General features: G+C 43.9%; 1 protein-coding gene across 1 annotated transcript in view; it reads right to left on the bottom strand.

Annotated features, from left to right (window-relative positions):
* Positions 1-297: 297 nt before the first annotated feature.
* The window catches only part of LOC104279343 (ran-binding protein 3-like), a gene marked incomplete at its 3' end in the record, with an annotated part of 17,153 nt that continues 1,774 nt past the window's right edge, over positions 298-15,676 (bottom strand). Inside the window, exons 4-12 of the mRNA XM_009876600.1 lie at positions 9,610-9,646; positions 9,436-9,522; positions 6,398-6,463; positions 5,858-5,950; positions 4,672-4,775; positions 2,815-2,934; positions 2,100-2,203; positions 1,280-1,358; positions 298-400 (exon numbers count right to left, since the gene is read on the bottom strand). Of these exons, the coding sequence (XP_009874902.1) occupies positions 298-400; positions 1,280-1,358; positions 2,100-2,203; positions 2,815-2,934; positions 4,672-4,775; positions 5,858-5,950; positions 6,398-6,463; positions 9,436-9,522; positions 9,610-9,646 (793 nt within the window). The remainder of the gene's footprint in view (positions 401-1,279; positions 1,359-2,099; positions 2,204-2,814; positions 2,935-4,671; positions 4,776-5,857; positions 5,951-6,397; positions 6,464-9,435; positions 9,523-9,609; positions 9,647-15,676) is intronic.

Below are 15,676 nucleotides of genomic sequence, written 5' to 3'. Positions count from 1 at the left end.
CTCCCCAGCCACTCCTCCCCCTGTCAGCAGCGCTGCAGGGGGTTATGACAATATTGCCAATACCACAGACCGACCAGGAAAAGGGCAGTGTAGAGTGTTTAACGTTACAGACAGAAGGACAAGAGAATCCACAACACCCAGCACGGCAGCGCCCACCCCCAGCCTGTATCTGCAGCTGCAGGAGACAACAAAAGCAACGCAAGAATGTCATGTCTTATAAAGTAATGGGATATTGAAAAATGCCATCATTTAAACTAGAATTAATCGTCATTCCTACAAGAATAGTTTGGTTTTCACCTTTCTCTGGTGTGGCTTCCTGAGAAGATGATTCAGACGCAGATTCTGTAGCAGCATTCTCCTTAGTACTCTCTGTACTGCCTTCGCTGGATTTCGGTGGACTCTATCGTAGACAAAAGAGGGGGTAAACAGAAAGGAGAAAGCAAACACAAGAGAGAAGGAATATGCCAATTTTGCAGAACAAAACTAGTGATTGATTACTGAGGGACACCCTAGTGTTTATAAAGCAGATGGCAACAGAAGAATCCTATGGGCAACACGCTTTGACAGTAAAGCCAAGGAAGTGAATAGAGCATGACCTGAAAATCATTTCAAATCCTTTTACCCTGAACTAAACCCCAATTTCAACCCTTATTTTGGTTTGCTTTGTTGAATGTAACCTCAATTTCAGCTACAGTTCTACTCAAGGCATACTTGACCGAACTCCCTGCTCAGTGGTTAGACAGGTAGGAACACCAAGCATTCAATATTTCCCTTTTGTACCAGCATAGCAATAATTCAAAAAAAACAAAAATCAACAGTAGGAAGCAGTGAGGCACTAGAAGTTACACAATGACCACAGAATTTTCTGAATCATCAAATCAGAGCCGAAATCTCATTTCTGAGGCAGCTGCCTTACTGCTGGACTTGAAATCATCACTGGGGATGTCACGGAACTGAACTTTTGTTAATTTGAAGGGCAGCCAACATAAAACACCCTCAAACACTTGTGTTAAAGAAGCAAGCTGCGCCATGAAGTGCTTGGGCTCTAGAACTGCAGGAGAAGCACGGAGAAGGCCCTCGATCTCGGGACTCAGGGAGATCCGGGAAAGCACCGCTGTCACAGCAACGGCTGGCAATGAAACCCCCCGGCTGCACTCGGAGTAAGCTCAGAGAAAACTCAGTGACAAGTGTCATTAAAGGTTCTCAAAATTCCTGAGTGAGAATCCAGAACGCAAACTACTCACAGAACCGCAACATTTCACACGCAGCGGATACTCACTAGGACTCTCTCACTCATGTTCTGTCCAAAAACAAACTTGTTGCTAGATGCATCTGCACTGTTTGTAGAGTTCTCTACACTGAAAAAAAGACCCAAACCAGAACAGATTTTATAAGTCGGGAAAATATTTGTTTATCTTCTACTGATAAAATTCCTCAAAAAGTGAGTGACTGTCAGAGGCTTCAGGAAATAAGCACCAGATGCCAAAAATATAAGTAAAATTTAATCCAACTTAGTAATATGAGAGCACGCTGGTTTTACAGAGTAAGAATTCTCTCAGACTGGCGTCAAATTATTTTGTCACTGTAAATATCTTCCCTTTAGATACCTACTTACATATTAAGCAACGATGAACACTAAACGAGGGCTTCCTGTTTAATCACATAATTTTAATAGCATTCTACATACGCAAGCTTGATCCACTACACATTTTTAGGTCAATCTTATCTGAAAGGGAAAGAACTGACACAAACCCACTTGCGGTATCACGACTGAAGCAGGAGGAGCAGAGACAAGCCACGTCTTTTTTTAGACCAGCTGCAAGGCTATGGCCTCCCCAAGAAGTTTCACAATCAAACCTCAGCTCTCACACCTTCCTTACAGAACAAGCATCCTCTCCCCAAGTGGCACTTTGATTAACAGTTTTAAAATCCTATTTAGGAAGTAGTTTTGCCATTTTACAGCTTTGCCACCTCATTCTTTAGAAGCCTGGGTTCCCACTGACCCAGTATAAGCCCTGCATCCAACGAAGAGTAGAATCACAAATAATCTTGAACATAGAATAAGGAAAACCATCCTACATGTTACCCTGTAATCTCACCTGGAACTGATGTACTGTAGAAAATAATTTGTTGCAGAAGGTACGTCTGATGCAGGAAGGCCAGCATTCTGCACGTCGGCAGTTTCATCGCTTTCATCTCCTAGCTATAAAAAGAACAAGTATGTATGGACAGGTTTAACTACCAACGAGAAAATCTTCAGCTCTTCTTTCCCAAGACAAAGTTCCATCCACACTTCCTACAATCAGACATAAGCCCATGTCCTGGTGTTACACAGGAAATCTGCCCAAACTTGTTTTCAACAGGAGATATTAACAACCTGCCTCAATTACTCCAGGCCCAGGTTTGAACCCAGGCTGCCCTGCTTTGCTTTTCTCACCTCCTCTGTGAAGTTTTGGTGGCACAGAAGCATCTTAAGAACACATTTTAACTTAATTCTGACCCAAATATTCCATCACATTGAGCTTTAGATGTTACCTATAACTTCAGTAGTGATGTGTTTATTTTTGAAAAAGCTTCTTATGCTACTAAACAATATTAATTTATTAAATGTCTGGAAGACCAGCTCTATTTAAGAGCCAACTGTGTTCACAGCTTCCAATCCTGCACATACACATGGAGGTTTTAACTCTGTTACGCAGTGGATTCAATGCACTTCATAGACAGTAACGCTCATGCCGACAAGCAATCCATTCCACGGCTTCTTACCCTCACTCAAACACATCAGCTGCTAGTCAAGATAAAAAACGTGCTTACCTTAACTCTATCTCTTAAGTTTTGCCCAAATACAAACGCTTGCTGTGCATTTAGTTCTGCCTTCTCACAGCTGTCATCATCTGAAGTATTGTTAGATTCTTTTTTCTGACATTCTCCTGCCTAAAGAAAAGAAATTGAAAACCTTAGCCTAGTTAATCGAGCTTCTTTGAGAAAAAAAAAAAAAAACAAAAAAACCCAAACACGTTATAACATGGTGAGTCACACAGTTATGTGCAAGGACAACCCGATGACATCTCCAGAGCTACAAGGCAGATTTTACATCAGAAAAAAAAAATAAAACAAACTCTGTTTCTGAGTATATTCCTTAATGAATCACAGAATAGTCAATGTTCAAGGGGATCTCTGACAATCATTTGGTCAAAGCAACATCAACCTCAAAACGACGTTAGGCTACCCAAGACCTTGTGCAGCTGAGCCTGAAAAAAAATCCAAGGATGAGAGTTTTACAGCTCGGTACGCTGGTTCAGTGTTTGCACTAAATATGACACCTGCAGCCTCTCATTTGGTTGGCAGTCACTTCCAAAGTCTCATTCTACCTTGCTCCAGCCCACCGCTGAGCCAAGGAGAAGAATTCAGCTCCCTTTCCCTTGCCCGAGCAGAACACGTTTGACTTTCTCGCTCTCAGTCGCGTGCTCCAGCCGGCTGTCACCTCCATGTACCAGTCACGTACAGTCATCGTCACCTCCATGGACCATGTCACCAGTTGTCCTCCATGTAAGCCCCAAACTACACACAACGCTCCTGACGCAACCCAAGGGAATAATCACTTTTCTGAACCTAACAGCTGCAGTCTTACTAATGCAGCGTAATACACTGTCTTAATCAAAAACCAAGATGCACTGCCCATGTGTTTAACTTGTCATTCATCGCTGCTGCACAGGACCTCAAGGTTTCTGAACCTTTTGCCCTGCCAAGGACTTTCTTTTCTTCTGCACACTTGCAGCTCGTTTTCCACGAGCAGCTCTGTGAACCCTCCCTGCAGCTGTGGTGTTTTCCAGAGCCCCTGTGACAACACCTCCCCTTATTACTCTCACATCAGAGTACTCATCTCATTATAGTCAGGGCCTTGCACCTGCAAACTCTCATAGCAGTGCTGGAAAGAAATTGGAACCAGCATGGGAATCGCCTCCTCCCTCTTCTCTCTCTGTTTCCTACCCTGGAGGATTTCCAAGAGCCAACCGCACTCGCACACGAAAGCTGAACAACGAAGCAGCACTCAGCAGCTGCCCCTCAAAGCGGGCTCCAATCAGCCTTAACAGCATCGTAAGCAGCAAAAAAATCCAACAAACCAAGAGTAGGAAGTTTGACTATATCCTGATGAAAACAATATAGTTACTACAGGAAGAGTATTATGGGATCCCGCCTGCTTCACTGAAGAGGACACTCAGGAGGAAGATGCCCCCCTGCAGGTGGTCCCTTCCAATTTAGGCCACTATAGGGTTCTATGATTCATTGATTTAAGACAATGACTTCATGAATTCCAATTACATATAGCTGTGCTACAAAGGGATCAATGAGGGTAATAAGCAGAACTAAGCCTTTTAAAAATTAATTTTGTGGGGGAAAACGGGTAGGAAAAACCATCCTAAACCCTGGATTCAGTAAACCTTTGTTACAGTTCTTGTGTTAGTAAAGACAAATATAGCACACTATTAGTACAGTATCAAATCTACTGCCACACCTAAAATATATGACCAGAGGATGGAAATACGGACAGATAAGGGAGCTATTGCTGATGAAACTGCACTCACATTGCCAAACAAATTGACTCCGTTCAGAGAACACTATTTTAAAGTTTGTCACCATGAGTATCATTTCAATTCTTCTCCAACTCACCTTATCTTCAGAGTCAGAACTTTTCAGTGTTGCATTACTTAGCGATTCCGATGTGGCTGCAGAATCTGGTGGGATATTTACACCATTGGTGCCACTGCTGAGAACTGCAATAAGGAGTGAGAAAATGCCATAAATTTTCTAGGTATTTAGATTATTCTAAAGCACACTGCATGCCGTTTTCTTGTTTAAATCCACGGAGCACTGCAAAGTCAACTACAGAGTTCCCACAGTATTTTACGAGAGACATGAGAACCACAATTCGGCAATTCTTAGCAGAATCAAAATTCCAAATGCAGAAAGTCAAGTCACCAAAAAGTCACTTAATCTATACAAACACTGCAGGGACAACTTCAGGCAACCGCCCTGCTCCGATGTAACACTGTTCAGCCCAAAGAGGAGCACTGCTGGCTCTGATCTACCTACCGACATTCTGAACCCCCACCGAAAACTTCTACCCCAATAATAAACCCTCTGCAGAGTCCAAGCTGTGCCAACAGACACGCCAAGAAATCAAGCCAGAAACGTTTGGTTCTGTGCCAGATTCCGCATGAAGTGAAGTTACGTCTGTTTCAGTTCAACTGAACTTCCAAAAAGCTAAAGGCAGAGAGGCTGGGGAAACACAGGAGTTGAGACACGGACAGCTTGACTGATTTTTTGCTTTAACTTCCAGTTTTCAGTCATGTCTATTTCTAATTAGCTATATCAAATTCCAAAACAATAATAATGAGCGTAATACAATTTTAATTCATAGTTTGGTCATGTGTATCTCAAAGTCCCAACTCCAAAATGGGCCCCGAGCCTAGAGGCACCTCCTACCCGATTTAGGCATTTTAATCTCCGTGCAGCTAGCTCAAGCCTACCACTACCGTCCGACTGATGAGCAGCAGCTTATCACACCATGGTCAGTGCTCTCACACCCTTGAAAGTCTTTTTGTTCCAAAACCCAAGCACGGGCTACACGAAAGTCAGAGGCCTGGCTGTGTCAGTCAGCCACCCCTCACAAAAGCTGAAGGTTCGACGGTGTAATCCCTTATATAACACAGATACACTTGATGCTTAAGGTATTTTTTTGGAAAGGAGACACCGAGAAAAAGGTGAACACTAAGTAAAAACGAACTGCTACACTAAACAGACTGTATCTTTGTTCTGCCTTCACAGCATTCCAGAAAGCAAAAGCATTATTTACCCATCTGTGAGAAAGCTTTTGGCTGTGGTGCCTGCAGTACTGCCGGGCGTAGCACGCTGCGCTGCTGTTCCTTCGGTTTCTGGCTAGGGAGACCTGCAAGTACCAAGTTTTTTCAAAAGCTATAAAATCTTAAAGGCGACAAACTCAGCTTCATCTAATCTTCTCCCAACAGAACATACCATGAAAAGATCAGACATTTAAAAAGCTCCCACCTTTTCCTTCCCAGCCCTTGCTCAGCCTCAAAACAGAATTAGGCCTTAACAGAGAAAACTTGTCAACCTTTAAAGACACTTTAAAGTATATTCTCTACTTTATCCAGGAAAGTATAAAAGGAGGGTTTATGACTGACTGAGATATAAAATCTAAGAGAATGTACGGTACACAAGCAATCTACAGCTCTACAATCCAAGTCGTCTTCTCTCCCTCCAAGGAAGGAAGTTCCAGATACTGGTAAATGATTTTTTTTTTTCGTTCTTCACACAATCAAACGTATGGGCAGTGTATCAGTCTTGGTACTACTGCAGAACACGCTGAACTCACCTGCACTAGGTGCCTGACCATGGATAAGTATTGGTGGCTTCAGCCGGAATCCACTGCTCTTTTCCTCTAGAGGCAAAACACAAAACAACAAGGACACAGCTGTAACACGCTACATACACTCAGTCAGTCATAAAAACCCCTGGTGCTTTCCCCATCGCAACAACCCAGGAGTTCTATAAACAACCCAAGTCTCAAGTCCGAAGAGCAAATTCCCTTCTTCCTAAAGGAGTCTGAACTTCCAGTGATCACGACAGCAAACGTACATCACAAAGACAGATAGAAAAGTTGTTGCAGGAAAAATAAAATTTTTCAGGAGAAACATGGAACAGACCAGTGCTTTTCATGAAGAACTCAGGGGTAATAGAGGTTTTAAGAGAGAATCAAACTAAGAAAGGACATGAAAGACTGAATGTGACAGCTACTAAGTGCTAATTATTATCATTTAAGTTAAACTTAATTGCTTAATAATAGTTTCTTGTCATTCTATTAGCTTTTCCCTTATGCTTTTATACTATGAAGGCAAAAGAAATTCCCTTGCTCGCAGCCACCACAGTTACGGCTTTTAGACAAATCTTAAAAATAATACTCATAAATCCGCAGCTATGAAAAAATTAATTCCTAAGAACTTAGAAGGTATAATTAAAAAAAAATGTTTCTTCTTAGGGGCATAACTTATGTGCTCAGAGGAAGACAAGTGAGCACCGTCCCATGATATTTTATTCTGTTACTCTCATGCTCTTCAGGTGCAAGATAACAACGTGCTACACAGCGACATCGCTGCCACACGAGCTTCACAGGCTGAACACCACCGCGACCACAGCTTACGGGTGAGCTGATTTTCAGTATCAAAAATCCGTATTCAACGTAGATAAATGAAACTTCCCCTTAAGTTCTCTCTCAAAGTTAACAGGTGGGTGTAGACTGGTAGTGCAGTTTTCTGCCACCACTTATGCCGAGATTTGTTATTTTGATTGCCAGCAGCACGCGTGAAATCAGGTAACAAAGCGAGCAAGAGAACCTTCATCGCTTCCGCTCTCCTGGTCAGGGTCTTACCTCTGAAGTATCCAAGTACTTTGGATGGTGACAGACACCACTTTGCTGAGGAAAAGCAGAAAAATGAGGAAGCTCACCTGGCTCCGAATCAGAATTGCCTGTGGAGGGTTCACAGAAGCTTGATGGCATAAAGACGTTGTTCTTCGTTACTGCAGTCAAGGAAAAAGAAAAATAAAGAGAAAAGTTGGGTACGTTGTTCTTAATTATAAACTCCATTCGCAGACATATCAAGGGTGCAAGTTGAAAATTATTTTTCTAGCAATTTTTTATTTTAGGCTTTTCTTCCTTCTAAACTAAGCCACTGTTAGAGTAACAGACATGAAGAGGTTGTTGGCCACAAAATCCCCTTAGTTTCTCCTGAAACAGAGAAAGAACAAATTTAGCTTATTCTGGAGGGGAGACTAACACAAGATTCCCAGTCTGGATCATGTCTGAACTAGGAATTAAAAGTGACGTTGGAATGTAGAATATTAGAAAACACATTTAACACCGCAAAAACAAATTTAAGGAGTTTGGAAAGTGAAAAATTTTCTACAAACCAAGGCCATTGAATACCGTCACCTATATTCAAAGAAACCTTTATGGAAAGTTGTAATTCCAGTCAAAGTCATCACTGCCTGACAACGCCAGACGTCAGAAGAGAACAGGGAACAAATGATGAGATCCAGTCAAAACGTGCCAGCCCAGCAGACGCCTGGTGAAGCGCGCTGGACTCCTGAAGCATCCTGTACTTAACCAAAGAGCCACATAAACTCTTTTCCTCCGCTTCTTAACAAATGCCAGCATTAAGCAAAATTTGTCGTAGAGATTCTAATCGAAAAAGCTCGAGGCAATCCACACCAGAGGAGTCAGTGATTACAGGGAGCCTCGGAACACAGGGTGCAATAAGTAAATAAAGCAGCTCCTAACAGGCCACACACATTCAGTTATGTTATTCTAAATGAAAACCTACCGACCAACACCCCTCCTTGTTATTTTTGCGTGGCCAAGCACTCCCGTCGGCAGCGGCAGCCCCGGGGAGGTGGGAAGCTGCGCGTCACCAAGTCCCGGCCGGAAGGAGAAGGGATTCTTCCCCTGCCCAGCACTTGCAGCACAAAAGGAGAACACTGCAACTACATTTTAAATTCTGTAGCCATTGACTTCTTTAAAAAGTAAAAGTGAAATAACTAGGTTTTCATCTTTTAGTCACCCTTCACAAACGTGCTGTATGAGCAGTATTTTTATTGCTCTCTACCACTTTTCTCATCTCCTTTATTTCAACTAAGATGACAAAAAGCAGTGAATTCTCCACATGTGCCCCAAGCACTGACCTATCTTCACAAAAATAATCCTCGAGCAAAGCTAAAAACTTCACATTGTCTGCGAAGAGAGAAGAATTTTAAGAGATCATTCCTGTGGGTGAAGAGAAATATCAAGCACAACCATTCCTGCCCATGGGAATTGTAAGAATTTACCCCCAAGCCTTCCCAGAGGTTTTGCTGCCCTGCCTGTGCACGCGAGCAGGTCACTGTCTGGCATTTGTCAGGTGAGAACGTGGCTGAAATGCACGGAATCCTTTCCACTTTAAAAGGAATAGGAGAAAGGGAAATGAGTGAAACAACTTAAGCACAACCTGAGACTTTGAAGATCTGCCTGGCAGCAGAATAATTAGGGAAAAAGGAGCGTTCACATCAGTTTGTTAAGAAGTGACCTGGTCACAACAAATCATAAATATTCGGGTAAATTCTTCAATTTAACAGCATAAGACTAAAACTTGAACCTACGAGTATAGATAAACATTGAAAATATTTTTTAAAAAAATGTATCTGTCAACTCCTGTGGACTTCACTGAATTTGCTAATAGACAATAGAAAAAAAAATAAAAATCAGAGTACTGTGGTTTTCAGCCAAAGCACAGCAGACAGCAATACGACTGCTGATGGGACTGGGAAAAAAAAAAGTGTAAGAGGGAAAGCTCTCATGTATTATATTGTAGCAACACTTACCTGACTGAGAAGGAGGGAACTGAGTTAAGGATGAAGTTCTCTCACGCTTCACAGGTGGACAGTAGCTCCCATCCTCTCGATCAGATTCTAGAGAAAAAAGGAATTAGGGAAAACGCACACAATCGTGGAGAGAGGGATACCAGTGGTTTCTAATCTTACAATCCATTCTCTTACCATCTCCATCCTCTGGGCTCGAGCCATCTGCTGATCTCTGAAACGAGATGACAGGGATGAGAATCACCCACTGAACACTTCAGTCTCAAATGTTTCAGTCATCAGTTTGGAGACTTCTTCTTTGCTAGTAATGGTGTACACCCATTATTTTTATGGCTTACATTGGACACATTTTGTTTTGCCCACATACCACTAAATAAGATTAACTTGAAGCATTTCATTTATAAGTAACGTATCTGAAAATTCATATCAAAGCACTAACACCCTTAGAGACCACACAGTATTTATTATGGTTGCATTTTCTATATACTGAAAATCTGAAAGGGATGTTTTTCAAATTTGGGTTGATTTTAAAAATATCATAGAAGCTCCATTTTGACTTGCTGAACCTCACGCAGTTTGCATTGGCCCATTTCTATGTACAGAAATACTAGAAAATCAACAGGTGCTTTGCCCCTGAACTTCAAAAACTTAACCTGCTTCTAATCTGTACTGTATTTCCAATGCTTGAGTAACAAAGATCAGAAAAAATATCAAACCTGCACAGCACAAGCTTCAAATTTCCATTTCTTTTCATTAACCAACACAAGCACAACTAAATATACTGTCACTAGATTTAGTGGGCAAGCATTGATATCCAAACCCAATTCTGTAACCTACTGAGGGCAGAGCAGAGCTAAATATCTGCTCTCTCCAAATTATTTCCATGCTTCCTAGTTCAAAAGTTGTAGGAGATTAAAAGCTACGATAGAGTCCCATGACAAGGTGACTGATACTGCCAACTCCAGTCAAAGAATTTAGAAAAAAACCCCTTCCCTTTCTCTCAGATGTGTTTTTTCTACATGGGCATCTAAATACCTAGACCATCTGGTAGGCTACCTCCCATCCTGACCCATTCACACGCTCCTCAAACTGTCAATTATTGCACAGGGAAATCAGGCCAGACCTTGACAATAACTCCTACCAGAAAAAATGCAACGACGGATTTAAATCTTTCACCAACCCAGGAATTTAAAAGCCAGGGAAGAAAAGAATCATAATCCCTTAGGTTGATCCCCCAGCACTGAGAGGCCAAAGAACCTCGTTTATGCCTATGTCAGCACCGAAACCTGTGCCTGAGCATTGAAGGTATCCAGGTTTGATTTTCTGTGTTCAAATTAGCAAGAATATGCACAAGTTACTCCACTGCAGAGTCACCAAAAGTACTGGGCAGTGCTTTTAAACTGTTAGAGCACCCAGTAAGAGACACGCGCTGCTCTGTTTCCAAGCTTTTACTGAAAATCTTGCTGTCAGTGTTCACTTCCCATGTTTGCAACCCAGACACGCTGCACACACACCAGCGTTCTTGAACCGCAGTGGCCGTTGTGTAAAAGCTGTTCCAGAAGCTCTTGCACAACAGACGACATCAAGCCACACACAGCTCCACCAGCGGCCGTAACTCCACGGTAACAGCCCGGCAAAAGCATCTGCCTGCGCACACACAAACACCACCGCGGAAACGAGGAACAAGCAGCGTCTCTTCCGCAGAGCTCAGCCTTAACTTCCCCAAGCCCTGGGCACTTGGCTGAGCCGCCCGCTCCAGCAAACCAGAGCGAGCCCTCCCGGCAAGGGGCAGTGGGCTCTCAGGAACGGGGCAGCCCGAGGAACGCGCGCGGCACACCGAGGCCAGCTCCGCGCCCACACCCAGCGCTGCCCCCCTCCATGGATCTAAGCAAAGGGAGCCAAGTTCAAGGATGCCCGGGTGTGTTGCGTACAGCCAAGAATTCCTGCATACATTCCCCAACAGCATTTTTGGGTTTGAAATTACTTTCAGAGCTGGGTTAACTGAGGTGAGACTCTCTGCTGTGTGAGAACGTACCTAAAGTAACGATCGCTTGCTGCCGTTTTCTGGCAAGTCTGGTTAATACAGTTCTCCTGGCTATTTCTAGTAACACCGGCGATTTCAGATTAGAGAAGACTGACATAAAAGCCTGTGACGACATTTACCATCTATATTTTAAAAGTATTAACCCTCGAAAACTTTAATCTTGCAAAAAATATAAAATGATCCAAAAAACCAATGAAAAATTTCTGCGGGAGGTCATCAAGCAACAGCCCGGACACCAGAAGGTGTTTAACCTGCGGTTGTTTGTCCCTTGCCACGTCGATCCATTCGGCCCTGGGGTTACTGGAAATGGCTCATTATGGGAAAGGGGTGCAGGTGGCGTGTGGAGCAGCCTTAGGGTCGACATGTCTTTGACAAGAGAGCACGTGCCTTGCGTGTGTCACAATGAGGACTGGCCCACACCTGCACCAAGAAAACACGGTCCCACCGACCAGGAAGATCAGGAACAGTTTTACACGGCTGTGAGATTGTGGCAGCAGTCACTTAGTCAGCTGACTTTAAAAAATACTTTGCTGTGCCACCAGGAGAAAAATCTTAATTTAACAACAGCGACAGCTTTTCCTACTCCAAGGTACTGATTTTTTTTTTCCCCCCTAAATTCAAGATTCTGCTTTAGCACCTTTCTTGCTGCTTTTAATTTGTTAAGTACGTTACGGGTTGGCATGACAAGCTCCTGTTTATATCCACTGGCCGCTCACTTTGTCAAGCTGCAGCACCATAGCTCAGAGGGAATGGACAATCCTCCTCTGACTGAGGCAAATCCAGCAGATATACCCACTTTCTGGCTCATTCAGAAGAGCTCTTATCCTTAGCATAGACAGAACTCACACCTTAAATTTTAAAATTAATACCTGATGCATCTTCTAGAATTACACCCGCTTGGGAGTCCCATATAAATTTCTGACAAATCTTTTTGCTCCGCAGGGGACTGGGAGCAGAAAATACAACGTCCCTTCAAGGCAAGGCTGCGCCACAAGAGCGGTCAGCCTAGCGAGAGGACCAGCTCATCTCTTTTTCAGTTCCACTGGTTTTCATTTGTGAATTAAGAAGTTTGGTATTTCAAGGAGAGGGGTGACAGGATAGCGAGCTGCACGCTAATGGGAGCTGAGATCTGCTGAACTTTTGCCACAGTGTCTTTACGGTTTTTTTATATCATTTAATGCCACAGATCACTTGCAGAACTGAAATTAAACCTTACCATAGCCTGCACACGGCTGAAGAATGAAAAAGTTAAAGGCCTTGAGTCTGAAAACTGTACTGTGATAAAGGACTAAACTACAATCCACGGGTAATATGCAGGCTGAGAATATTCTCCCAGCTGTGATCCGTGGGCTGAGCCTCCTGGTGAAGTACCTGGAAAATCACCTGCAGGCAGGCACAGAGGTCACTCAGAAGCTCATAACTCTGCATTCAGCAGAACCAAGAGAGACTACAAACGCTCATCTGCGCCCAAGTCTGTGCAAAACAGAGTAAAAAGCAACCTCAAAAATCAACAGCAGCTTTTACATCTTCAGGGCCCAAAGGTCTTCAGCTATGACCTGGCCTGGCCTCAGACAGAAGCAATTATAAAGAGGCAGCAATACACAGAGTTTTATCAGCAGGTTCATGGCAGTTCGAGTTTTAAATCTCACGAGAAGTTCCTATCGTTAAGGCTCAAAATATATTTAATGGGAATAACATTACATCACGTCAAGCTGGGGATTTTTGTATTTTCAACACGATGCTGTTACGAACAGACCCAAAAGCTCCACAGAATGAGAAAGAAGGGTTAAAGAAACATTTTGTTTGTCAACAAAAATGAAACCAAGTCTAGCACTCCACTATTCTAACCTCTGTGGCTCAGAAGAACAGCAGGAAAACGATGGGGAACTGGCCACAGCACCTCAAAAGCGCACACGTTACTCACCCAGAAAGACAAGGGGCAAGTACCTCAGTCCCCCACTTGCTGTTTTCTACCTACTACTCCTCATCCCTTGTTTATGCCAAAGCTCCACTTTCAGAGTTAAGAGCATTCCAAATGTCACTCGAACTGGGGGTTTTCCCCTTCAAAGAGAGAGACAGCCACAAAAACTGCAAGAATTAAGTCCCAGGTTACCTGCATCACTCTAACCACAAAAGCAGCGGCACGAACATCTGATTTATCCTGGGGCCCACGTTGTACGTGTCCTTGGGTCCCCTCATGCACCACCCCAAGCCAAACCTCAGCCCCTCACCGCTACAACCCCACCAGACCAGGTCATCTGGGTATCGCTGACCCAGTCAGGTTTCTGGTTTTGAAGAAACACGTAGAACCATTTTAACACTTAAACCGCTATCGCCTTGTCACCAATTACCAGAACCCACAAGCTTTCAGCTTGGTGACCAGAAGGGAGCCGGCAGCACAGCCCCACATTCCTGGCTGCAAGAATTCCCACTTTTCCAGCAGTCTGGAGAGCCACAGAGAAGCCCAGAGGAGATGCCGGCGACGGAGATAAGTCTGTCACTACCACGAAGCCTTTGAAGAACCAGGTGAGGCAGGACAAGGGACGGGACTCTAAAAACCACAGTGGGGGAAAATGCTGAAAGCTCCAACCAGAGAGGCACCAGGAAATGGGGATGGGGGAGACTGTCCTTGTCAGGAGTCAGACTGAACCTCAGGGCAAACGAACCTTCACCAGGGATCCAGAGGCAACAGGGAACCGTTGGGGAAGTGCAGACAGGCAGACTCCGGGGCTGAGGATGATTAAGGTTTAGTACCCGTTAGAAGCAAAATAACACACAGGAAGATGGTATGGAAGTGCTTCCATATAACAATAGCCAAATATCTTATTACTCTTCAGCCATAATCGACCGAATTTGGAGCATAAAAGGAGCAGGCACACAGGGTGGCAATACAGTGACTCACCCAGAGCAAGAGGTGGGAGGTGTCAAATTAAACTTGGCTTAACAGGTTCAAAAAATCCAACATGAAACTAAAGGAGTCAAAAAGCCCACCCTCCTTGTCAGGGGACCATGTAGACAGTAGTAGCTCACATGTTGACCAAGCAACTGGATCCTCTCTACCAGCACCCCCCAAAAAAAAAGATATTAAGCCTTGGGTTAAGATCTTTTTTAGAAATATTTTTTGAGTCGTACCAGAGCACGGCAGCTCCGTTCCACAGCCCAGCACGAAGGCTGCGGAGCCCAGCGCTGTGCGCGCGGGCTGCTGGAGGGCTGCGCTCCGCAGAAGGTCCAGCACAAAGGAACTCGAGAGCACAAGACCTGTGAGCTCAGCGCCGAAGGACCGGCCCGGCACAGCAAGGACAGAGCACCACGCCGCTGTGCCGGGGCTGCGTGTCGCTGGGATGGCTGCCTGGGGAAGCCCTACCAGGTTAACGGGCCTCTGGGGAGAAACCTCGCCAGGGCTCAGCTCCAGAGGGACTTGGGGAACAGCCCAGGCACCGGTGGGTGACCGGGAGCTGCTTCCTAGAAGGAAACAACCCCCTCCAAAGCGACAGCGCAAACACCAGCACTCCCTTCATCCCAAAGCACACGTAAATGATCGTTGCAAAAAATGCAATGAAAAGGAGCGTGTCGAAAGTACTCTAAGCTATGTTTTATTTTATTACCTCATATTAGAAGAACGACAGATTGAAATCCTTCGCAAGCTGACAAAGGATTTCAAGCTGCTGCTGAGGAATATGCCTACTGAATCCGTGAGAAAGCTCGAGTTTGGAACTCGTTCCAAACCAAAGCGACGCCACCAACTGCAGAATGGTTCAGTATTTCTGTTCAGACATTTGAGAAGATTTTCTAATTGCACAGATAATAGAACAAGCGATTGACTTGAGTGAATCCTGTGCACATGAGTACACTGCTCTTGCTTCCCTCTAGCTTCAGTTGAAACAAGGGTAACCTTGATTATTTTATTTTCTAAATGTTAACAGCTTTTACTATTAACAAGGCAGAATTAAATACCACAATATATTGAGATTCTTATCAATTTCTTTTACTAAAAACGTATTTACTATGCAAGAAACTGAAAGGCTTGCTGCTTGAGGAAAAAAAGGAAAACTACACCCTAGCACTCACCCATAACATTTCGTGTCACTTCCAAAGTGAAGAGGAATGTAAATTACACCGCGCTCAGTCCTCACGGCCATGGTTTTCCATTACCTCTCTTTTAATTTAATAGCAACTTCTGCTAAAGAGAAGATCCCGCTC

Source organism: Apaloderma vittatum, unplaced genomic scaffold, assembly GCF_000703405.1.
Source record: "Apaloderma vittatum isolate BGI_N311 unplaced genomic scaffold, ASM70340v1 scaffold169, whole genome shotgun sequence".
NCBI lineage: Eukaryota > Metazoa > Chordata > Aves > Trogoniformes > Trogonidae > Apaloderma > Apaloderma vittatum.
The sequence above is the reverse complement of the archived record's forward strand: the minus strand, read 5'-3'. Positions and strand labels throughout refer to the sequence as shown.